General features: G+C 38.6%; 1 protein-coding gene across 7 annotated transcripts in view; it reads left to right on the forward strand.

Annotated features, from left to right (window-relative positions):
* The window catches only part of ZNF608 (zinc finger protein 608), a 91130-nt gene that overhangs the window by 39043 nt on the left and 27441 nt on the right, over positions 1-24646 (forward strand). For all 7 annotated transcript variants that reach the window (XM_042874004.1, XM_042873970.1, XM_042873985.1 and 4 more), the window contains one exon: positions 6207-6462. In XM_042874004.1, the coding sequence (XP_042729938.1) occupies positions 6207-6462 (256 nt within the window). The remainder of the gene's footprint in view (positions 1-6206; positions 6463-24646) is intronic.

Raw genomic sequence — 24646 nt, forward strand, 5'->3', positions numbered from 1 at the left:
CCTTTCTTGATGCAGTGTGTATGCTTGCAGATGGGGTAGGGATCTTGAGAGAGTTTTGGTGTTTGCTTGTTCTGTGTTAAAACTTATCAAAGCAGTTGTACCGTAACTGAAGAAAAGGGTGAGAACGCAAACTGCACTGCTGAACAGGAGAAATGAAGTTTCACTGGAGAAAGGTGCTCTAGAATCTCACCAAATATGATTTTCTTGGGCTAAAAGAAGAGAAATGTCTGCAGTAGAGCTTTGCAGGTGGTGATTTGGAAATCTTTCCAGGCCTCTGCCAAACTTTTGAACTGACATTCAGTTTTTCACAGATGAAGCCTTTGGCAGAAGGATATTGCTGGCAGTTGTCAAATGCTAATCTTTCCCACAGTAAAACGGGTGAATGGTTGTGGAAAATCTTAAGGGTCTGGGATAGAATAGAAGATAGAAGGACAAACAAGTTTCCTTGCCTGGCGTTCAGCGCCACTGTCTCTGCATCAGACTCTGCTGAGAGATTTCAGATTTTCCCATGTTGATTTTCTTCCAAAGTAGTTTCAGTTGTTTTGTTGGAATGTGTGATGGTGTGAATGAGATTAGAACAAGATTTTCTGGAGTTGTTGCTCTAGAACAGCAAGATAGGGCAGATGTATCTTATATAAAAACAAGGAAATCTCTCTTTTATCCTAAGATGAAAATTAAGATCCTAAGAAGAAAAATAATAAATAATTAAAATTAATAAGAAAATAATAAGAAATTAATAAGAAAATTAATAAATAATTAAAATAAATATCCTAAGAAGAAAATTAAGGCTTCCATACAGGGCTAATTTCCTCTATTTTTTGCTTTTCCCCTTAGTCATATGAACTAGTAGTTACTAACATTGAAGAGTGTGTCAGTGTCAGTTTCAAAGTTGGAGGTTTCTCCTTTGTTAAGGAATTATTTAATTTTGCTGAGGTTTTGGTTTTTTATGTACATCCCATGATAGGACTGAGATCTTCTTCCCATATGGTTTCTACTAGAGCAGCTACTGGCAATGCTCACAGTAAAATTTGCACAATTTAAATGGCAAAGGGTCATGCTAAGCCTTAAACCTGCTGCTCTGCCTTTCTCCAGCCTTTGTATTGGTAGATGGATTAAATGGCTTTTGTTATGTGTGTTTCAAAATCATGTGGTGGGTGACACTGGAGTAGTGTATGACCTCACTTGGTCTTAGGCTAGTATGCTATTCTTCACTGAGATACATCTTCAAAGATACATGGTCATTAATGAGGTGGATCTACACATACTTCAGTGTCTACTACTGTTATTGCACATGTTAGAATTTTGCATCATGTGGCCTTTCTGCATGGCATCTATTTTCTAGCTTGCATTTCAGGACTGATGGCAGAAATATTTCACACATTGGACATTCACCCTCTGAAAGTTTTCGCAGTAGAAATGAATGACATACATAGATACAGAATGCATTATTTTGAGTAATACTGTGAATTTGTTTCTGATCAGATCAGTACTATGGCAATTAGAACCATGGATGTTCTTTGGGTTTTGCTCTTCTTTCATTCAGGTGGGTTTCCCAAGGGAATTCATGAGAGAATGCATTCCAAAAGGTCTTAAATTCTTCCATCCTCGCTGGAATCAGAATATAGGTGTTGGCAATTGTATGATACTGTGTGTTCTTCCTCCCAGTGTGCTGAACTTAGCACTGCCCACTGAAATCCTTCCTGGTTGTCAGGAAATTATGTGTAAAGGACAGAAAATATCCATTTGTAAGCAGGATTTTAGAAACTCGCACTGCATCTGAAAGACCAGTTTTGATGAGCAGAATTTAATTTCAGCATGTGAAGTGCAAGAATAACTGAAGACAAACCCAATTTGTTATAAAGTCTGCCTGTTTCTAGTTAGAATGACATTTCCTCTCATCCATATTCTCTCCCACACACAGGCTAAAGTCATGCAACCACCAGAAGATTTTTTCATCATGTTCAGATAGGGGAGCACTCCATGGAGCGTTGACTACAGTGCCTGGCAGACATGCTTCATTCTCTATGAGCTTTCTACTACCGAGAGCCATAGCTCTCTGATGCAATCAAACACTTGGCAGTGGAAAACTGCCATGAATAACACTCCAGCTTTGTAGCCTTTGTTACTAATCAGCTCTCAAAAGCTCTTGGAATTGGGTGAATGAAGAAAATACTGCTTGAATATTTTAGGTTTTTTTCTGGAGCCTTTTGATTACGTGTATAAAGAGAGCATCTTTGTAAATAACCCTTTTTTTTTTTTTAATTATTATTATTTCTTACATTGGGTCATGTGGTAAACAGAGCCTCCTGCTCTGTATGCACCAACACCTGGGAATAATCATTCAGAAATAACAGTAAGAAACTGCAGTGTCTGCTTTTGACATTAACTTTCCTCAGTTTGACAGTCTGCCACCACCAGATGTTAGTCTGATGTGCCTGTTTTCCAGTGGAGACTGTGGCCTTCCTGCCTCCCCGCCTCCCTCTGCCTGTGATAGGTTACATCAGTGCCCTTTTGGAGAACTCATGGAAACTGTTACGTCATTACTGTGATCACTGAGAACCATACTTTGCTGTGCCTGACTGTGAAATGTGGTGGGATGATTTTAAAACATGGCAGGCCGAGCATCGTGTGAGCTCTGTATTTCTTGTGAGTAAGGTCACGGTACTGTGCTGCTCTCTGGAGCTTCAGAGTTGGGCTGCCCAAGGAGGCTGTGGATGCCCCATCCCTGGAGGCATTCAAGGCCAGGCTGAATGTGGCTCTGGGCAGCCTGGTGTGATGGTTGGCGACCCTGCATATGGCAGGGGATTGAAACCAGATGATCATTGTGGTCCTTTTCAACCCAGGCCATTCTATGATTCTGTGATTCTTTGATTCTGTGAATTACTAAAGGCTTGGTTCTGGCCACAGCAGAGCAGCAGCCCCTTCTGCTGCAGATGCCGTGTTTTGGCTTCATCCTCTAGGACTCTGTTTCCTGGAAAATACGAGCATTTCTTAGCAGGTCTGTGTTAATCAGAGCAGAGCACAAATATTTGTGACAGGTTGCTCGGTAGGGTACACTGCCAGATCCATGCCTTCTTCTTAGTTGTACCTCACTGTTTGTAATATGTTGGAGAGAGAAAGAAACACCCGTCGTTGTACTCTGCATTCATTTAAAACTTTTGCTAGTCTAGTAATGATAACAAACATTTTTTTTCCTCTGGCTTTGTGATGAGCGTGTTTTATGGAGGAATGATGTTGCACATATACGGGGAGGTTTTTCACAGCTTTCTGAAACACCGTGTAAACTATCAAGCAGGCCACTCGATTGCAATCCTTGATTTTATAAAGGCTGTCCAAAGCTTCATTCTACAGCAGCAGGCCACATTTATCTGCCAGTTGCTGGTTGGGTTCTCCTCCAGCTTGCACAGGGCAGGCATGTCCAGCCCATGGCCCAGCACAGCTCACAGCCCAGCCTGGCCCCTCAGCACCAACTCAGCATCAGTGCATGGTGAAGCCCATCTGGGCTGAAGGTGGGGCTCAGGAAAGCACAGTGCAGGGCCAGCTAAAGTGATGGCAGACCAGTTTATGATTTTGATACATTGGCTAAAAACATCCCCATGAGCAGCAAAAGATATGCAGCCGCGCTTTCCTGTGTGATAAGGGAATTTGAGAACAGGTTTCAAGATTGCTGGAAAAAGGAACGGTTTGGTGGTTTATTTCTCATTCCATTTTCAGTCAGCATAAATACATTATTTGTGAATTTTCAAATGGAATAAATTGAGTTGCAATCAAAAGGTGATGGTGCCTCTTTACTGGACTTCTGCGAGCCCTCTCTTATCGGAGAGAAAAGCCTTTGCTTCACAGTTACATCATTTTTTGGCTGTAGGTGCATTTGTGAGCAACTGTTTTGAAGGACAAACTACAGAAAGAGTAGGATTTCATCAAAAATCTCTGACGAACACCTCGGGAAATCACAAAGAGTGGCTACTACCACCACTGAACCAGACTGATGCATTAGTTTCACAGCAACCAGGTCACATTTCCCAACAGCGTTATGGCTTGGGTCCCTCTATTTTTTTTATGTTTTAATTAAAAAACATTAAAATTTGAGCTTTGTTACTTTATATGCATTAATTATATATTTTCTGAGGGCTTCTCCAAAAATAATGCCTATTTTATGATAGTGGCCCACAAAGTCAGAGGCAGATGTTGGTGGGATGGCAGTAGAGGTTGAACCTTCCCAACAATATTTCATTCCATGTTGTTGCCGTGTGACAGATGGCAGCAGAGGGGCAGTCTGACAGAATGGCATCTGACATAGAAGTGCAGGTGAAGCGAAGGTGCGGAATTTAATTCCTGTATGCAGGAAAAACTTGCACCTATGGACAGTCATCAGCTCTGAATGTTTGTAGAGACCAAAGAGTGGATGCTGCGCAGTGAGGCAGTGGGTGGTGTGTTTCAGCTGTCACAGCAGTGACAGTGTGTCATCTCTGCTCGTACAGATTAGTACGAGCACAGCGTGCAGGCTCTTGTTCATCACTGAAGAAAATGAATAGCTAATGGTGGTGACTGTGTGAAAAAATAGTGCTTTGTAGCAGAGAATTTGCTCAGTGTTATTATGCTGTTTGTATCAGTTGTAGCTTACATGGAAATAAATGGGAAGCATTACTTCTGGATTGGCTCTAAGTCCCTCCTGTCTTCTCCTTGGTTTTAGCATAATCAAGATTAGAACCCAGGCTTGTTATACAAAGATCAGACAAAATGTTTCTGTTTAATATTTAGCACACCCAGGGCCTGTGCACGTGATGTCGGTTGTCTGTATGAGTGAAACTTGAAGCACAATAATTAATTGTTGCAATGGCCATTCGATTTTCATTTCATTTGCTCGTTATGAAAAATGGCCACGTGATTTAGTGATCAGATCCAGGATACAAAGAATATGTGGTGGAGGAATAACACTCCTCAGTCCTTTCTTCTCCTTATGTTCCATTTGCTTGCTTGGCTTTAACTATGATCTATGTTAAGATACACTTGAATGAAACAGAAATGATAACGTGCAAGGAGTCATTGTGTCTTTCCTCTTGAACCTTCCTAGAGATGTCCAAAATTAAAAGCAACATAGACTTAAAGATACTTGAAAATCATTTTGTAAGTAGCTAGACAACACCCATCTTCTGAACTGCTGGATTGAGGAAAGATTTTCCTCAGTTTTTCTGATTTCTGATTTCTGTGATCCAGATGGCCAAGTAAACATGAATTTTAGATGGTTCAGATTTGAGTGGGCACAATGATAACTTTGTTTGACTATTTTTTATGTGTCAGAAGACCTTATCACTGCAGTGAAACACCAAAAACTCTCAAGCCAAATCTTTATGCAGAAGCTCTGCTACTGGTTATATTGGAAGTCATATGAGAAGGATAACTTTGAAGTGTTTAAATACAGGCTGCATCTGAGTTGTCTCTGTAAAGACCGTTTGTTGGGCAAACTGTACTGTTGCATGTTTTGGAAGCCCTTAGGAAACACAAAGTTTGGACAGATTCATCTGTTATTTCAGGTAGAAAGATGTAAATGTTATCTGTAACCTGTAAGGTGGGTGACCTCAATGCATTTAAGAACGTAAGAATTCTAATACATTCAAGATTGGGTGGCAAGAGATTATATTTGATGGCATGTGGCTATTAGAATTGTTCCAAGTATGAATGATGCACATGAAAAAAAAAATGTCATTTGTCTTTGTACTGTTTTTATTAATGTTTTAATTTAAATAGAAAATGAAGTTGCCCATTTACTAAAAAATTTTCATCTACAAATCAGTCTCTGTCAGCATTAAGAGAAAAGATTGGCCTTAATCCCTTTTTCTTTATAAAAAGAAATAAATTAATTTGTCTTTATAAAAACAAATTAAAAAAACAAGAACAACAAAAACAAACATCCACTGTTATTTCATGCTAGCAGTCTATAGCAATAGGGAATAGACTTGTAGAAACTTAACAATTTGCCTTGTTTAGCATGATGGATATTTTTGTACATAATTCTTTGTGTGCAGCATTTGGACTGATGTCAACAAAATTGAACTCAAAACTGAAATTGCCCATAGTACACCAAATCCCTGCACACACAAATGTAGTGTATGCAAACTGGGTTTTCTTTTGTTTGTTTTTAGCTTTTTTATTATTGTTATTAAATATCACAGCACTGTTACAGTAAGTTTGTCTGTTGTTTTCAGGTTGATCCCCTGTTTACAGTGCCTGCACCTCCACCTCCAATTTCCAGCAGTATCACACCTCAGATTCTGCCTTCCTACTTTTCTCCATCTTCATCCAATATTGCAGCACCAGTTGAGCAGCTTTTGGTACGGACTCGTTCAGTGGGTGTAAATACTTATGAAGTTGGAGTCGTAACAGAACCCGAATGCCTTGGACCCTGTGAGCCTGGGACCAGCGTGAACTTGGAAGGAATTGTGTGGCATGAAACTGAAGAAGGTAAATTGTTTTTTCCATTGGGCTTGTCTATTAGATATGTTAGCGAGGAGACTCTGCCTGACTTACTAGTCTGTGGGAACATAATGTACAGTGGCAATCATAGTTGTTAGCTAAGCCAGTGGTTTTTTTCTTATAAAAACAAATGGCAGATTTTTTATTACTTAAGCAGTCATATTTTCCAAATGACCCACCATGTAACCCCAATTAACAACAGAATTGTTTCCCACTGCTTTGTTGAGAAAAGTATATGAAGGAAAAGCTAACAGAGTAGCATAAGTATGCTGTTTAAATGTGTATGAAGAGAGGAATGTTCGTGAGAGGCATGGATTTATGAATGGCTTGAATTAACGCTTAAAAAGCTGGGAATGTTGGAACTAAGATACTCAAAAAACAGCACCATTATATAATGATAAAAGCCCCAGAGACCCCTCAGAAATTCTAATTGTTGCTTGTGATAACTTTGCAATTTGGTTGTTTGAAACATGCTACACGGGGGAAATGTTCTAAGAGAGATGTTCCATATGGTGAAGAAGTGCTCTCTAAACCAGACCAATTTCTGTAACACCCTCTGACAGCATTCAGCCAAGCAGGAGAGCTGGAGAGCTCTGGCAAATAATAAATGTGATTGTTTGTGGTTTAGAACAAAGTAGAAAGAAGGTTATACTTTTATATGCAGATTTTTCCATCTTGGTTTCAAAAGCTCGTTATTAAAAAGGCAGTTTTCTATAGTTAATGCTAAAAATACTGTGTGTATACCCTAACCTACTGCAGTTTTTGTTTTAATAGTAGTGGATTTCTCTAGTTGTAGCTGCCTGATAGTCTTCCTATGACTGTTCTTTGTTTTTGAGGATCATTTAATTCTTAGTGGTCTACCATCCTCAACTGTGAGAACAGGATTATTTACAAAAGGATAAAATGAAAGTGTGCAGCAGTGCATTGCTTCATGATAAATCCTGACATCCTGCAAACATATGCATAATGGCATTTGGTCCTTTGCAGTGATATATAAGACCTCACCCAAGTGCTCTACACCGTCCTCTCAAAAATCAATAGAGAGAGTCAGATTTACTCGCTTTTGTATGCTTTCATCCATCCATCTTTCTCTCTGTGTATGTCTACAGCAGATTCATAAGGTGCATTGATCCTTTTAGATTGTTTTTAAAGCACAATATAAATTCAGTTTTAAAATATCCCTGCAGAGATGACTGCCTGTAGCCACTCCAATTTTCCTCAACTTTCCTGTATCAACTGGACTTGAAATGTGTGGGTGTTAACTGTGGCAACATGAAAGAGTGGTAGCTGTTAATAGTGTTATTCTTGCTGAATAAACTAAACTTCTGACCCCCACTGAATTTAAGAAGTCTGTCTCGTTAGAGCTTTGGCACCAGGAGCATTAAAAAAAAAACAACTGCATTCTTGTCATGATGACATTCCATTTACCAGTTTCTCAGCACTCCACTGGTTTAAAAGCTCTTGGTATTTAGTAGAAATTAAGTCCCTTAACCTTTTCCCGGTTTGTCTGAAACAATTTCTGAAAGAACTCAAAGTTAGATGATGGCATGTTTGAACATAATGGTTTTGAATCTGCCAGTTTTCATGGCTTAACAAATACTGTTTTGCAACTCTGCTGCTGTGAGTGAGTATAGTAGTACATGCAGCGGGATTTAAAGCTGTCCTAGAAATGTAGCTGCTAGCATGCAGATTCAGAGGCTAAATGCAATGGATGCAGTATTGTGTTGTATGCTTTGTACTGCTGTTTTTCATGTCATACTGTTTCAGACTCTGCTTAAATGAAGAAAGTATCGTAACTTGTATTCTGTTTTTCCCCAAACCAGTGCTCACAATCAAGCCTCTATTATGAAAAAACGAGTTCCTAATGATCAATTTTGCATTTTAAATTGAGTTTTGCTGTTCAGAGCACACATATGTATATATTTAGCTGTTTTCAGATTTTTTTGACACATTCATGAAAGCAGCTATGTAGCAGCTTGCCTGAAACAATTTCTGCCAGATTTTAGAAAACAGGGTGCAGATGGGTCTTCTATTTATCTTCAGCAGAAGGATGATTATGAGATACTCATTTTCTCCAGTTACGATTCTGACTTTAATTAGTCCAGAACATGACCTTTGCTAAAACTAGTGTAAATCCAGAATATGCTGAACTCATTGTAACTGGTGAGATCTAAAACCATCTCGATGTTCATAATTCCCAACTGAAATATACATTTATTTTGTGATATCCATATGTTTCTTTTACATTCACTTCATTCACTGCTTTCCAAAGCCTACTAAAAACACACATGCAAACTGACATCTCTATCCATAAAATGGATGGCTTTTTTAAGGTAGAAGAATCCTAAGAAGCTAAGGTATGAAGATTTCTGACCTTGCTTTGAATTTTGAGATATTTGAATTATTTTGTATGTGTTTTAGCCACTCTGTAAGGTGAGTTGTAAGCTGATTAGAACAGGTTTGTAGGATATCTGTGTGTCCTATGGCATATCAGAACAGTGACCTAAATGTGCTGCTGAGCAGCCTTCATATGCTGCAGGAGGAGCTAGCAATCAGAATGCAAGTGCAGAAGGGATGTGGTGATTACAGTTATTAAAAAAAGAGTGAAGTGAGACAGGTGAAATCCAGTGGTAGCTGTTAAACTCATTAATTCCAATACATGCTTTCTAGAGAGGAAGGACTCAAGAATGCATGTTTTGAAGGTTTTCGGAGTCTGCAATAACCAGTTTTTTATTAGGGATGCTAAAGAAGTTCCATTGCATTTCTTCTTCACAGCCACAGGAACAGTGATGTTTGCTTTCATTACTCATGTTTTTTAAGATAATCTCTACAAAGTGGGAGAAAAAGCTGCACTGGATTTCACACAAAATCACAACTGATCAAAGAGAGTGTTGTTAACTACAGCTTTTTTTTCATTTATTCCACAGCAATGGATTCAGTTGATTTGGTGAGCAGATTTAATGAATCGGACTCTTTTTCCTGGAGTCTTTCAATCCTAAGATATGTGTAGGGAAGCTGGCATCTGAAATCTGTCACATTTTATTTATTACAAGGCATTGTAACTAATCGTAGCTATGGTTTGCTAGTAAAATTTACTGAGAATGCCTGTTATTATTTCAGCTTTTCTCAGTTGCATTACTCAGTTGTGCAGTGTGTAATTTCTCCATAAGTATTCTGTCTGCATTTTTCTCTGCTTAATACTCTTGTTTAGATATGTCTTGGGAATGTATCCAAAGTGCTGTAAATACCTAAATTAAAAAAAAAAAAAATATATATATATATATATATATTTTAAAGGAATTAGTTGATGTTACCCTGTAGCAGTGAAAAATGGTCATAGGCAGGACCAATCTGAAAGCTGGCAGCTTAATGTGGATGTCTGATACCAGAAACAACCAATAATAGCAGAGATCTGTCATAAAAAGCAACTTGGTAGTGTTATTGGAGTATATTTTTTAGGGTTTTTTTTTTCTTTTTTTTTTCCCACTGATATTCTGGGAAGCAGTTGTCTGTATTTCTGTACTGAGAAATAAGGTTTATCTAGAATTGGGTACATGCTAAATGGGATAATCATCTTCTGGGAAAACAGTTTTGAAGAGAGTAGTAATTGTTTCTAACTACCTGGAGGAAATAAAAATGACCCAGAAAAAAGGAAAACCACCAACCAGCTTCTAACAAACTGTTGCCCTGGGTCATGTTCTGTTTTTGGTTCAGCATCTAGTAATAGAATCTGCCCATAGCTGTGAGAAGCACTACTTCTGATGATGTCTTGTTTGCTTTCAAGCTGTGTAGGAGACAGCCATCCATCACCTTGCTGCCTTTGTGTGCAGAGCAAGCTGTCAGCATGCTGTGTTGGAGTTCTTGCATGGTTGCATTGACATTCTTCTTCTTGTGTGGTTTGGGTACACAGCTTCCTGTTGTTGTTCAGTAATAGATAATGGAAAAATGAATTGTATTTTTTCACATGTTCTCTTGTCAGGGCTCTCCTGTTGTTTTTATAACTTGAGACTAGTTGTTGAATGTGATAAGTAGGAGTCTGAAGCTTGCTGTAATTAATTATACAGGATCTCAAAAATGTGGTGGGATCACCTGTAGAGGTTCCAGATCTATTAGTGTCAGTTCTGGCACTGTTTTGCAATAGAACACCTAGATGAGACAGAGACATGCTGACACTTCTGGGTGGGTTTTCCAGTCTGCCACATTCGCATCTAACATGCATAGACATTTTGAAAGCACACTCGCTGCACAGTATTGAGGTTGATTCTTCCTTCTTGAGTTCTTGTTTCTTGCTATGTGATGTTATGTCTGCAAAAACTATTTTTGAAAGAACACAGTCTGTTTTAAATGTCTCTGGTTATTTATGTGTTCATACATGTGTGTAAGTAAGGGTGTGTATGTGTGTATAGAATTAAAGGAATGAGAAGTATTCTGGCTGCCTTTGATACCCCTTAGCAATTTCTTGTGGTTTAACAACCACACTTTCCTACTTTCATATATAGAAACACATGAATCCTATGTTGAAAAGTGTATCAAAAGTTCAGGTAAACAAATGCAGAAATTAGAGAAATTTATTTTTTTTTTCTTCATAATATATTTTGTCAAATAATACTAAACAATACTAAACAGAAATTCAGATAAATGTAGTTTGTAGAATCATTAAGGTTGGAAAAGACCTCAAAGACCTCTAATTCAACTGCCAACACTGTTGTCCTGAGCTCAGGCAAGGATTATAGAGAGGTAATGCTGTTTACTAAACCAAGCAATGAAGTTGAAAAAAAAGCCAACAGATAACCTTTCTGGCTGGGTGCATTTATATACTGCCTTTTATGTACCTTTAGCAATAAGTACACTGAACTTGTGGGGCCTAAGGGGCCTTCTTGATCATCTCACCATTGTTCTTTACCTTATCAGAGCATGTATGTGTTTATGAATGAAAATTCTGATGTTGTCTTCTGCAGTGTTTCTTATACACACGCTGTATGAAACACACAGTGATGGCCAGTGTGGAAGGGAAAGAGTGCTTGCTCTAAGCAAGTAGGGCATGAATTTCATTCTGATATTTGATATTTTATGACAATTATATGTTTGTAGCTGAAATGCTTGTTCTGAGATAACCACAAAGTGAACTGTGAACAGACTATTAGGCATACCCTTCAGTTTCCCAGCTAATTTTCTGCTTGCTATTTCATAGAATCATCACAGAATTGATTGAGCTGAAAGGGACCCTTGAAGGCCATCTATTCAATTAACAGGAACTTCAACAGCTAGATCAGGTTGCTCAGAGCCCTGTCCAACCTGACTTTGAATGTCGCCAAGAATGCGTCATTCACTACCTTTTCGGGCAACCTATTCCTGTACCTAATCACTTTTATTGTAAAAGCACTTCTTTCTAATATCCATTCTAAATCTCCCCTCTTTAAGAAACATAGAATCACAGAATCACCAAGGATGGAAAAGACCTCCAACCATCCACCTACCACCAATATTTCACCACTAAACCACGTCCCTCAGTACAACATCTAAACATTTCTTGAACATTTCTAGGGACAGTGACTCAACCACCTCCCTGAGCAGCCCATTCCAGCACCTAACCACTTTTTCAGGGAAAAAAATAATTCATAATATCCAACCTGAATCTCCCCTGGTGCACTTGAAGCCAATCCCTCTAGTCCAGTCTGGTCCTCTCTAGTCCTGATAGGATGCAGGAGAAGAGGCAAACCCCACCTCACCACAACCTCGCTTCAGGTAGTTGCAGAGAGCAATAAGGTCACCTCTGAGCTTCCTCTTATCCAGAATCCCAGCTCCCTCAGCTGATTCCCATAAGACTTGTAATCCAGACCCTCGCAGCTCTGGACAGGAGAATGGCCTCTCCAGGGCATCAATGTCTTTCTTTTAGTGAGGGGCCCAAAACTGAACACAGTACTCAAAGTACAGCTTCACCAAGGCTGAAACCATTTACCCTTGTCCTGTCACAACAATTCTTGCTAAAGAATCTGTTCCCTTCTGTTTTACAGCCCCCCTTCAGATAGTGACAGGTTGCTGTCATCCTGTCCTTGTAGGACAGGTGTTAATTCCATGGATTATATTTGTGGCTTTCCTCTGGACTCGTTCCAACAGGTCCACGTCTCCCCTGTACTGAGGATTCCCCATCTGAATGCAGTACTCCAGGTGAGGCCTCACCAGCGCAGAGTAGACGGGCAGGATCTCCTGCCTCACCGTGCTGACCATGCTTCTTTCAATGCAGCCCAACATACTGTTGGCTTTCTAGGCTGCAAGCTGTACTTGATGCTGTTCTCACCCTAAATAGTTGAAGCAGATATTACTTTTAGGGGCAAGTCTCTATGCTATCCGTAGAGAAGTGGTTTTAAGGTGTTAGACTTGCTCTTACAAGCCAGGTATACAAGGCTGAATTGATGTAGTTTTAATGAGTTGCCATGAATCAACCAGCCTACAGTAACCAAACCTTTGCAGGCTCCTAGTCCACAACAAACAGTAGATAAATCGTGTCAGTATAAACCTTCTCAGTGAAGGAGAAATGCAGAATGGATTATAGATGTTCCCTGCTGTCAGAGCTGTAGGTTAGAGAGAAGTATTACCTCATTGGATTTAATTCTGATTCTTCTACAGAGCATTCCTTTTGTTCACAAATGCTCAATTAGTCATTAATTTGAACATTAATTTAAGGCTGTTTATTTTGGTGATTTAAAGCATCACAGATAAGTAAAGATCTGTGCATCACCCCTTGCATTCCTTCCTTACACAACTGCTTCAGATCAGGAAGCGTGTCTAAAGATGATGTTGTGTTAAATGTTAAATTTGGGCCTAATTAGTCCTTGAACATGTACACACCTTAGGTTTCTAGCTAGTGTTAGTCCTACAGCATTGTTTAGAGAGGTGTCACGGAGTTGACCAGATCAATCTATGTCCGTGCACCTCTGCTGCATTAAGGGATTTTGTTTACTACGTTATGCCTGCCTGTGCTATTGCTTCAGTTTTGCAGATAGAGATGTGATGCTAAGCAGAGCATGGCCATGGTTCATTTGGAGCAAATGAGTGAGAATATCAGTGTGTCGTATTTTGCAAGAGCAGTAATAGCCAGTCTGTCTACAGTGAACTAGCAAATGGCACATTCTATAGCTCAGTGATATAACCCAAGGCATGAATGAAAAAAAATAACAAATTTTAGACAGTGCTTGTATTTTTGTGTTTTGTCTCACTACTACAGAGGAAGTCTCTCTGCTCTGTTTGTGCACAGAAATATATCCCTTCTACAGACAAGCAGATGGGGGAGGGGAAGGTGCACAGGAAAAGGAAGGAGGATAACTGAGGTTAGAATCATTTGCATGGAGCTATTTGAATGTGAAATTGAGCCTGATGAAGCAGTGAGGATAGGAAGACTAAAGAAGTTGCTTTAAGGAAAACAAGAGCTTTGAATAGTTAGTGTTCAAATCCAAATCCAAAACCAAATGCTCAGAAGTGAGACCAATCCCCTACAAAATACTTGTGACATCTGATGCTTGGGCTTGAGAATAGCTGGGGAAAGGTTGGCCACTGATGAAGAAAGTATCATAACGCAAGTGTTTTACTGAATAAATACCACTACAGTCAAGAATGAAATCACAATTGAAGTGATGTCTTTAACTGGTGTGAGTTGGAAATTAAACCACTTATTTTAAAATGTTCTTAGAGTCACTCAAGTTTTGTACATAGCTAAACTAGTGTGGATAAGCTGTGATCATGTAGTTTTATCACCCTGCTAAATATTGCTCATACTCTGCAATATGGTGAATAGGATGAGTTTCTCCCTGCTACATGACTGTATGCTTTCACTAACACATAAAAACACCAGTTTAATAAAAGAACGTATTTATTTTAAAATAAAAATCTAATTTTTTTTTTTTGTTTCCTCTGCAGATCTGTAGCAGATCTGCTTTTGGCAGCAGGACTAACTCTCTCATGTAAGACCAATGTGCAGTGTGATATCCAGATTTTCATTCTGCAGAATCAGTAGGAAGCTTACATATTGTCGACCAGAGCACAAATTCAACATTCTTTTCAGTTATTACCTATGTGATATGAACTAGTTACTAGTCCACCTGTTGGTGACATGAGACAATCAAAAAAGCAGTTCTTTGGCCCTCAATGTTACTGAAAGATTACTGTGTATATTTTTGTTCTAAGACAGGTAGAGTGGAAAAGTAGAGGTTGAGGGTAAAGACAAAGAATGTAAAAAAGGAAAAGCTCAAGGTGTATAGCTTTCTTGATTTAGACTGAAAAACTAAGTCTAGCCTTATTAAAGCTAGTGTAGCAATGGAAACCACAATTGAGGTTCATCAGTTTTATATCCCTAAACTCCATGAGATATCCAAGAAAAAAATAACACCTTGGACTTAAAAACAAAACAAAACAAAACAAAAACAAGGGCAGAATTTGAGCCCCTTTATTTATTTATTTATTTATTTGGGAATTGTCAACTAAATCAGAAGCACATTTACATAAAGATAAGCAGTATTTTATATTCACTATCTTAATATACATATCCAAGTGAATTTTTAAATGAATGTGCCTATGGAAATAAAAGCTCAAAGAATTAATTTTTAGGCCACAATTCAATACCCTTGATAAAGATGCAATCACCCACACACAAACTAGTGTTTTCAAAAAGCATTATTTTCCTTCCCCTACATTTTTTTTGATAGATTTCAGTTCTTAAATTAGTTTACTAGGACTCTGCTTTTCATGATATTTTAGTGTTCTTAAGAGATTTTGTTCTGAATTTTTTTTTTTTTTTAAGTTTTATTATCTATATCAGAATATTTGCTTTTTCTCCAGTAATTTAGCAAATGGTATAAAGATACCCAAAACACGAAGTGAAGTTAACTTATTGGGAAATGTCAACTGGTAGCACTGAGAACTAGTGTTGCAGAGGAACACTTCAGATCAGTCTTTGGTTAATCTAGAGGTGTGCTTTTCTCCAGTCAGTTTAAAACTTCTGCATTTAAGTAGGTTGAAACAAGTAATTATGTTTTACTGCCTGTTTACTTTCCCCTACAGTGACTGAGCCTATACTGCTTAACCTTGCTTTCATACAGAACTGGCATTTGTGGATCCTTAAAAGCCCGAGGGAAGCTGTGACACCCTCTAGTTGGGAGATTTGTAAGTAGAAAGAACAATCTCAGGTTTCACTAGAGGACCTGTTTTCCTTCAGGGAGGTGATAAACTGATGTCAATTTGTAGAAGAGTATGAGTTCTGATACGTGTTATGGATTTAAAAAAGGCTTTATCTTGCTCTCTGCAATTTTGTTAAATTCCTGAAAAGCGTGACATGACTCCTCAGAAGGTCTGATTTCTCAGAAAGTTTCACAATAAATTAGTTCTTGTTTCTTCAGAAATTTTGTTCAATCCAGTATTAGTGGCTGTGAAACTGGTTCAATCTGTGTGCCTCCAAGGCTGTTTCTTCAGAAGAACCATAAGCTATCAGTAGACTTGATTTAGCTCTAGAGAAAGAAGTGTAGGTGGTTACAAAATCAAACAATAATTTTTTTAAAAATACGGGATAATGGTGTCAAATCCTAGGCTTGAGACCTCTATTTAGATGTAATAAAAGCTGAATTATGGTCAGTGGAGGCTACTAATATTTGCTGCTTTGTGAAAATCAGATAATTTTGTTATGAACTCTTTAATAAGGAATGACCTTTTGGCACGGTCAACATGCTCTTGAAAAAGTCTTTCGTGTTTTCCATTATGGTATGAAGGACTTAAATGTCTTATAAGTTAATCTTATAAAAATTACAAATTCAGTATTTGTAAGCACATTAGACCAGTGTGACTCTTAAGTGACTGCATAGGTCTTTGATGGCAGTCACTCCCTGAACTTTCTCAACTTGGTCATTACTTTTGCCAAAGCGTGGACCCAGCTAGGCCCCATTTTCTCCTAAATAGAGGGCTGTTTAAGATGGAGTGAAACATCTTTGGTTTTGAAACATAATGATAAATTATTTCGTTTCTATTTAAATTGGCAAGTCAGAGTTTTTGGAAACGTTGCTAGCTGAGTTCTGATGAGGAGAGAAACAAAGGCAGCAAAGTTTGCTTCACAGATGCTGATGCAAGGGAGAGGTACATCTAGAGTGCTGCCAGCTGCAGCTGATCCAGTGTGTGAAAAGCTTCTGGCATTTGTTTAACAACATACATTTTCTTCCAGGGAACTTCTTTTGCAAACTTCCCGAAACAAACCTTCATGTCTTACTCAAGGGTTGTCTCCTAGACTTTGTGTATTTTTGTGTGTCCCAAAAGCTGTTCAGTTTATTTCTTTAAATTTTTGTTTATCCAGAATGTTAAGTCTTGAAGACCTCAACATCTACTTGTCATACAGGAGAAACTGTAGGTGCCATCTCAGGTTTAAAAGACACCTTCAGTGACTCTATACGTTCCATGCAGATTCCTTCATATTTATGAGAATGAAGCTGCTTAGCATTTCTGGATATTTATTCTATGAAAACCAGTCTGGGGGTGTTTCCAGATGAACTGATAGGCAGGTTCTCCTTCAGATAATGATTACAGGTGGCACAAAGGTTCAAATTTATCAACTGCTTTATCAGTTTTTATGAATCACAAAGCTGAAGACTAAATTCATTTCTTTACTCTTATCTTAATTCTGTCCAGTCAAGTGACTTACTGAAGGAGAGGGACTTAGAAGGGAATTTGCTTCAAGACTGTAGGTGGTGATCAGGTTACAAATGGTTCCTTATGTCTAGACAAGGAAGTGACAGGAAATAACAAAGAGAAAATGTTTTTGTATTCTCAAAGGGTTATCGTGGAGGAACACGGCTAGCAGTGCTGTGAAAACCAATCTGCATTTGGACAGACTGCTTGATGCATGCAAAGCTACTAATTTATTTCTAGCTCCAAGGAGATTTAGAGTCTTTGCATTGTTGGCAGTAGCACACAATGTAGTTGTTATCCTGAGTAATCTTCAGTCTAGCTGTACTGGCTGGTAGCTAGGAAGGACTGGAGTGTGCACTGAATTAGCTGAACCAGACAGCTTCTCCTGAAAGTTGCTCTGGGACTCCTCCAACTTTTTGGTATTTTACAAGAACACTCACAGGTTTTTTTGTAATTAATAAAGTCACTTAGTCACAAAGTAAGTAGGTGAGTATGAAAAGTAGATGACAGAATTAATGTTCTTCAGCTGGCAACATTATGTGGTTATTGGGGGCTCTCTGTAACAGATTTACTTTTGTCTGTTTTCTGCCTCTTTCTTCCACAAAAGCAGTTTTGTAGATCTATGATTTTAAAATACTTTTTAAAAAAATGACCTGTGTATACCAAGACATTTGTTTGCATTCCTGTTATTCAGTTTGGCAGTGTTTGTGGACAGCAGCTATTTACCCTTTCGAATTTGGGCCATTAACATACCATTGGTGTAAAACTAGCTTGATTCACCAAAAACTCTTCTGAAAAGGGATATGGCATATCGTTCTGCAGTTAATTTATTCAGTCAACCTAATGGTTAAGCTTGGATCAGCTTTGAAGGGTAATTTTCATTGCTGGGGAACATTCTTGGCTATGAATGAATGCATGAATAATCTTTCTTTGAACCTTAAGATGCACAATAGACACAATAACTCTTGAGTTGAACTTTACAGGTAGAATGGACTGATTTATGAGCAGCTGTTGAAAGTGCATCTAGTCAAATTATTTTTTAATCTTTGAAGCAGGAACATGTAGTATATTAATTACTGTAAACTGTTGCCGTGGTGGACATAGGAAAATTATGCAAGTCTTTACTAAGAGCTTTTAATTTATAGATTAAAACAGAAAGTAGTAAATTTGACAAGATACATTGCCATAAACTGAGAATCACTTGTCAGGGCTCCAGCAGACAAGTACCTGGAGGTGTTACCATCAGTAACTGCTCAGCCTGTTGATCTGTGTAGGTTACCTCTCATTTAGGAGATGTGCAAGGATTGTGTATGTTTCCCAGTGCCAGCAAGTTTACAGACCTGCCTAAGTGCCAGTTTCATTTTATTTTAAAGCTGTGATTGGAAGTGACCTAGGATCTGGCAAGAAGTTGTTCTTACTCTCACTGTTCAAAGGTTTAAGGTAGATGTAGAAGAGGGGCAGGCATCACCCACTAACTACATGGAGATTGTGTTGTGTTTATCTGCTGGGGGGCTCAGTTCGCTTCTAGGATCGAGAGATGTCTGTTTTGTGATCACCAGTAGTGCTTGATGTAGCACCTTCTTAATGCTGGAGGAGAGAACTGCTCTTTATTTCTGAGTTTCATTGTCTACCATGTGCTGTGCTAGGGCATATGTTGGTCATCATGAGACATTGTGAATAACTGAAGTTGTATAATGAAGTTTGTATTTTAAGGAGTTCTTCTCAGAATTAGTTGCAGAAGAAGCAATTCTATTTTATTTTCTGATAGTTAACAGACCAAGCAGATGGGAGAGCAGATCTGGAGTAATTTCTCTGGCTAGCTGCCACGATTCTGCAAATTTTGATTTGTGTGGATATATAACAGTTTTGTTTTTCCCTTTTTGAAAATGTAAGCCTGTAAGTCTTTGGGAAATTAGTCGCTGGTTTCCTTTTAAACGCGCACTTACGAAGCAAATGTTGTAGCCATGTGCCAAGCAGACCCTGTGTTGTGTCAAGTAGGAAGTGTAGCATCAGCAAACTCCATCGGCTGTGAAAGGCTTAAATGGGTGGCGGAGCAAACTGTGACCACGGAGTAGTTGTAGAGCACGTTTGTTTTATTCGACCGACCGGGTGCAGGGGGGAGCACTCCTTCCTAGCCTGCGCACCAAAAGTAGATAAACATCTCTATTTATAGAGGGAACACATGCATATTCGTGTACAAGGAGTGGTTATTACAATTAATTCTAGAAATTCATTACAGTATTCCATGCCTATTCTATGCCCCAAACTCCACCCTAACTAATGACCCCATATTGTTCCCATTGTTCGTGCTCAACTACTTTACAATTCTAACAGTGTAACAGGTTAGCCCCTTATTCAAAAGCACTCCTCAAAGTGTCATTCCTTCAGAGCTCTTCAGGGAAAACGTTAAAAGAAAAAAGAAAAAAAAAAAAATTGAACTGCAATTCATTACAGTTTGCTACGGAACATGATTCATAATTCTGCCCACGTGAAATTTTGTATGCCATTTGACCTAGCCCTGTTTTGAATTTGAAATTAATGAGGCATTCAAACTTGCAAAATCTGCATTAACAGCAGTGTGTGATTTAATAAAAAGTTGGAAATTGGAAATTTGACGTTCACAGGGGGAAGGATGAAAAACAGAACTTGTATTTCACTTTTAGTGTCCCCACTTTTCCTACTTACGCTCCTTCACACTAGAACGATCTGAAAGAAAAGAGTCACTTGAGCATTTAATAACCAACGTATTGTTGATGACATCGCCCTAATTACACACCAAGAGAGCTACATTTAACAGTAAAAAATGTTAGGGATTTAAGTTTGTGAATGGCAGCCAGGGTTATAGTTCTTTTTTTTTTTTTTTTTTTTTTTTTTTTCTTTTTAGTATCCTTTTCCCTTGGAAATCTAAAGAACTCAGATTCTCGCTATTCAGCATTTGAATCTTGGAGATCAAAAGGCCTTTTCTTCAAAGAGTTTCACGTTGTTATTTAAATGGTAATTGGTTCTGTCCATAGTGTGACTGTGAGCATTTTAACCTTAGCAGGTTTTCATTATTTTCAATTCCCTGCTTCTAATGGAGGGGGTGATTTGGAGAATGACAAAGATTAACTGCAAATTTGGAAGCTAGTTATGAACGGCAAGAGCTGGTAACTTTCGGGAAGACACGTATGCTGTTGGAGAACACATGTCTTATAACAATTTATTTTGCTGCTGTGACAGTCACTGTCTTCTTTACTGGTGTCTTTTAAATCTGGAGTAGCTCCTCACTGACAAGGAAGTGCATAGCATAGACTGTGGAGGCATAAACTACAACATTTGTTACTTGCCTGAATACTTTTGTTTCAATACCATAATCTTTGGAGATGAAGTCTTGGCGACAAAGCTCCGATCTTCAGGCAAATAGTATTTGAAGAGCAGTAATAGTAATATGTGGTGAATCTGAGCTCTGCAAGATTTTCTAGGTAGAAAATGTTGTGGCCTTGTGATGTGTTTACAAGACAGTCATTTTGCTGTAATTTCTATTCACTTCTTGCTTATAGGGATTTTGATCCTCTCTCTGGATAAGTGCATTACCTTTAGCTGTCCGTGTGATGAAGAATCATGAAAACTGCTATCTTGCTTGGAAAATGCTCAGATACTTTCTCCAACAGGTGTACTGCAATCCCACAGCCACTGTACTTAGCAAACAGGACCTGGTAATCTCTGAAAAATCTCTGAGAAAGCTAAGACATGACTGTATGTCTTGTGTTTGGTGAGTTGGTTCTCATTCAGCTGAAAAACAAAGAAAACAAAAGATCCTTAGATATAGTTACCTCTAAAATGGCTGGGCAGTACTCAGGGTTAAGAGGTCTTCATGCTAAATATTAAACAAGAACCTACAAGCCTGGATGAGAGAAACAAACAGATGAATGGTGTAAAATGCAACTGTTCTGTTTGTGTAAGGGAGGAGAAGCCCCTGAGCAATCTGCTTAGAGGCCTTTGTGCTGGTGATGCAGCACCATCAACTGCATCAAGGCCCTCTGTGTTTCCCAATATTGTTAGGGATGTCTTCCCATTCACATGTTCATCTTCCACCAGCACTAGACCACCCAACATCATCTAACTTGCTGCCTTTATTCCCTTCAGTCTTTCCCTCCCCTCTGCCAGACATATGGTGCATATGCATTCATGTTTTTGCTTTCTGTTCATGGAGGTATCCAGCTGGGAAAATAAGTCTGTACAATACTCTGCCTTCAACTGGCATTTCTTATAAATTGCAACAGGAACACCACTGTTCGAGGCTTAATAACAGGTAGAAAACAGCTCTACATATCAAGTCTCATCAGGACACAGAAACTATTAACATATATCCATACAGAAAGGGTTGGAGCAGAAAGTTCTTATAACTTGGGGTGTTGGTTGATGCATTTAAAATGGATTTGTTGAAAGCTGGTTTTTTTTTTTTTTTTGGATAAAAGGCTTGACAGAAACATAGTGATTTCAGCTTTTTTTTTTTTTTTTTTTTTTTTTTTTTTTTTTCCCTGAATTGTTTTAGAACAACCTCACAAGAGGGTACTGTTCTAAGTAGTGAAGGGAAAAAAAAAAGAAAAAGAAAGGGCAATGCAACAGTTTTTTTCATTGATCTTTAAAATAACCCTCATCTCTGGGCTGATTCCTTTAAAACTGTCTAAAAAATATGTAAGAGTTAATTGTTGCTGTAGTACAAGGTGTTTAGGACAGAAATTTCAGGCCAGCTGCTGTGCATTTTTGTATGAAACACAGGTTTGGTAGAAGTAGAGTAGTTAATAGCATTATGTTGCTAACCACAAATTTGTTTCTACTTTGCCCATAGCTCTGTTGAGACACAGGTCTTGTCCAAGGAACCCTAGGATGGTTTTGGTTAGAAAACACGTCACAATAGTGAAATGTTCAACGTGATGAATACATTCATTGAACTGAGGTTTTTTGTTATTGTTTAAACTGGGAGGGCTGGGATGGGAATACTGAGCCAGGTAGGATCGGAGACACGTGGTATCACAGGTTGCTCTGTCCTTCGTGAGAATGGCGGAAAGGACAGGAAACAGTGAACTTAAATTGTGGCAAGGGACTCAGGTCAGATATTAGAGAAGCATTTCTAACAGGAAGGATAATGAGGCATTGGGGTAATCTGTCTGGCGACTTAAGGAGACTGCCAATTAGATCTGTGCAGACACCTCTCAGAATAAGGGATTCTAATCAAGAACCAGCAAGGCAGGTGAACCAGACAACTTCTTGAGATCCCCTCAGCTCTCCAAATCAAGGGCTCATGAGAACCAAATACGGAACAGAGAACAACTCTGTTTTGGACAGCCTAGTGATGAAGAAACCAACTGTTGAATCTATATATCTGAAAGGGGGGGAAAAAAAGGCAGCATGAGTGTTCTTGACTGGGAATTTACCTTTGTGCTTGGCTTAATCTTGTGTCTTTAGTACCAGTATCAATACCAGTGCCAAGCTTGTATCTCATAATTTGGAAAGGCACTTCTCCAGTGATCTTTGCTTTGTTGTACCAATCTTTTAAAGTTATCTTAGGAATTACGAGGGAAAGACGTGTTCCAGACATAATGCAGAATACTGAGATCCAAGAATACCATTGATTCTGAGTGAAGTGCATAAACAACACTAATTTTCCTTCCGTGATAGCAGCTGTTGGTTTTGCTTTGTAAAGTCATAAAGTTGCACTATTCTTCTCCTTTAGTTTTTCAAATTTTTAATGGCATATTTTTCCAGCACAAAATATGTATTAGCATTTATTTTTCCTTTAAGGGGTACTGGTTTCACCTCTTCAGGTTTTACTTGGAGATGGGATAAAATTATTTTCTGATTCTGAAAATATGGCTTAGTATATTTTATGTACAGTGTCTGCAAAAGAATTGACAGCCAACCATAGAGATATACTTTTCACTCTTAATCTTCCCACTTTCCTCATTCTTTCCATTATTTACTAGCACCTATTAGTGTTTACATTTTTCCTGGTTCTGTGGTGTTTTCCCCATGAATGTGTTTCTGTGGCAATGTAATAGCAAAATAGCAAGCTTTACCAAACAATGTTCCCTTTTGTTCATCATTCATTTAATTATTATGATTTTCAGTACGATTTTTTATGCTAGTCTGTGTATGATTAAAGGAAATATGTTCTCAGTACAGAAGTTTCTCTAAGGAAACAGTTGTTCAGTGTGTTATTCTTTGAGATTGCTTCAATGTGTGATTCCAATATGCCTTATTAGAATGAAAAAAAAGGTCTGTATTAATAGTCTTTGTAAGTTCACTGGTTCAGTCACCAAGTAGTTTTATAAAAAAGGGGGAAGGGAGGGGGAATGACATTTTCACAGCAGCGAAGCATAACATGATATGACTTTGCAGAACTGAAGGTTAGTCAGAACGGTCTACCTGGCAACAGGGAGCCATTGCCCAAAAGCTTTTTTCAGTGTCCTTTCGATTTTCTGACCCTTGTCCTCAGAAATGAAAGGATAAAAGTGGCAGTTTTCTGCCAGCCTACCAATCCAGTCAGCTGAGAAGAGACCGCAAAAAGCTGAGCTTTTGGGTTTCCTTGAAGCAGTTCTTCTGTATGCTCAAGCCCTTGGAATCTGATTCAGTTCACCAAGCAGCCTTTTATCTGGCTGTTCCCAAAAGGCTTCCTACTAAAAGAGTCTGTTTCTGCTTGTGTGTATGGTACATTTGATGCTGCAAAGAAAAAGGAAGTGTCTTGGAAGATGCTAACTGTATCTGGGCTGTCTGCCATATGATGAAGGGAAAAAGACATTCAATATATTCTCTACAAATGTTTTTCATGGATGTTCATTAAAAATCTAGACTGCGCTATTTACTGTGTAGTGTCATGTCTTTTTTAGGTGGTGAGAAGAATATATCGCTTCCTCTTACTAAATCTGAAGTGCTTCATCTCCACTGTTGTTTTGTTTTTTTTACAAAAGCAAGTGTCTCTCATCTGTGGCATTTCCATACGTCATTCTAACATTTCTTATTCAAAATTCTGGCTTTTCAGACAGAACAGGAAATGTCTTTCAGGAGAAAACACCCCTTTAGCCATGGACGAAAGTTAAGTTCTCAGGAGAGGCAGAAGGACCTCTGTGTACTCATGTACCCTTAGCAGTTACCATAAATAGATAGACTTACTTTAATCTTTAGTACTCTCATCCAACTGTCAGAAGGGGGACCGCAAGGAAAAAACCTTGTTTCCATAAACCAAGTAACTAGGTTAATGAAATACCCAAAGGATCGTTTGTAGAACCTTTGAACACTGTGAAACTATGAGCAAATGATGCCATGCCTCGACTGCCTCCTAGGTGAGAAGAGGGGCTTCTGCTGAAGTGATGATAAAGGCAGCCAACTGTCATTCCTATCACACCTTCCTGAAGTGTTATAAACTCCTCATTGTGGCATCTGTTGTTTCTGCATTTGCTTGTCTGTGGTTCAGAGAAGTGGTCCATTAACAGGAGCCAAGGGGTGGAAGCATATGGAGGTCTGGCCTTTC

The sequence above is a fragment of the Lagopus leucura genome, unplaced genomic scaffold, assembly GCF_019238085.1.
Source record: "Lagopus leucura isolate 7727_CA_CO unplaced genomic scaffold, USGS_WTPT01 Super-Scaffold_54, whole genome shotgun sequence".
In the NCBI taxonomy this organism is placed as follows: Eukaryota; Metazoa; Chordata; class Aves; order Galliformes; family Phasianidae; genus Lagopus; species Lagopus leucura.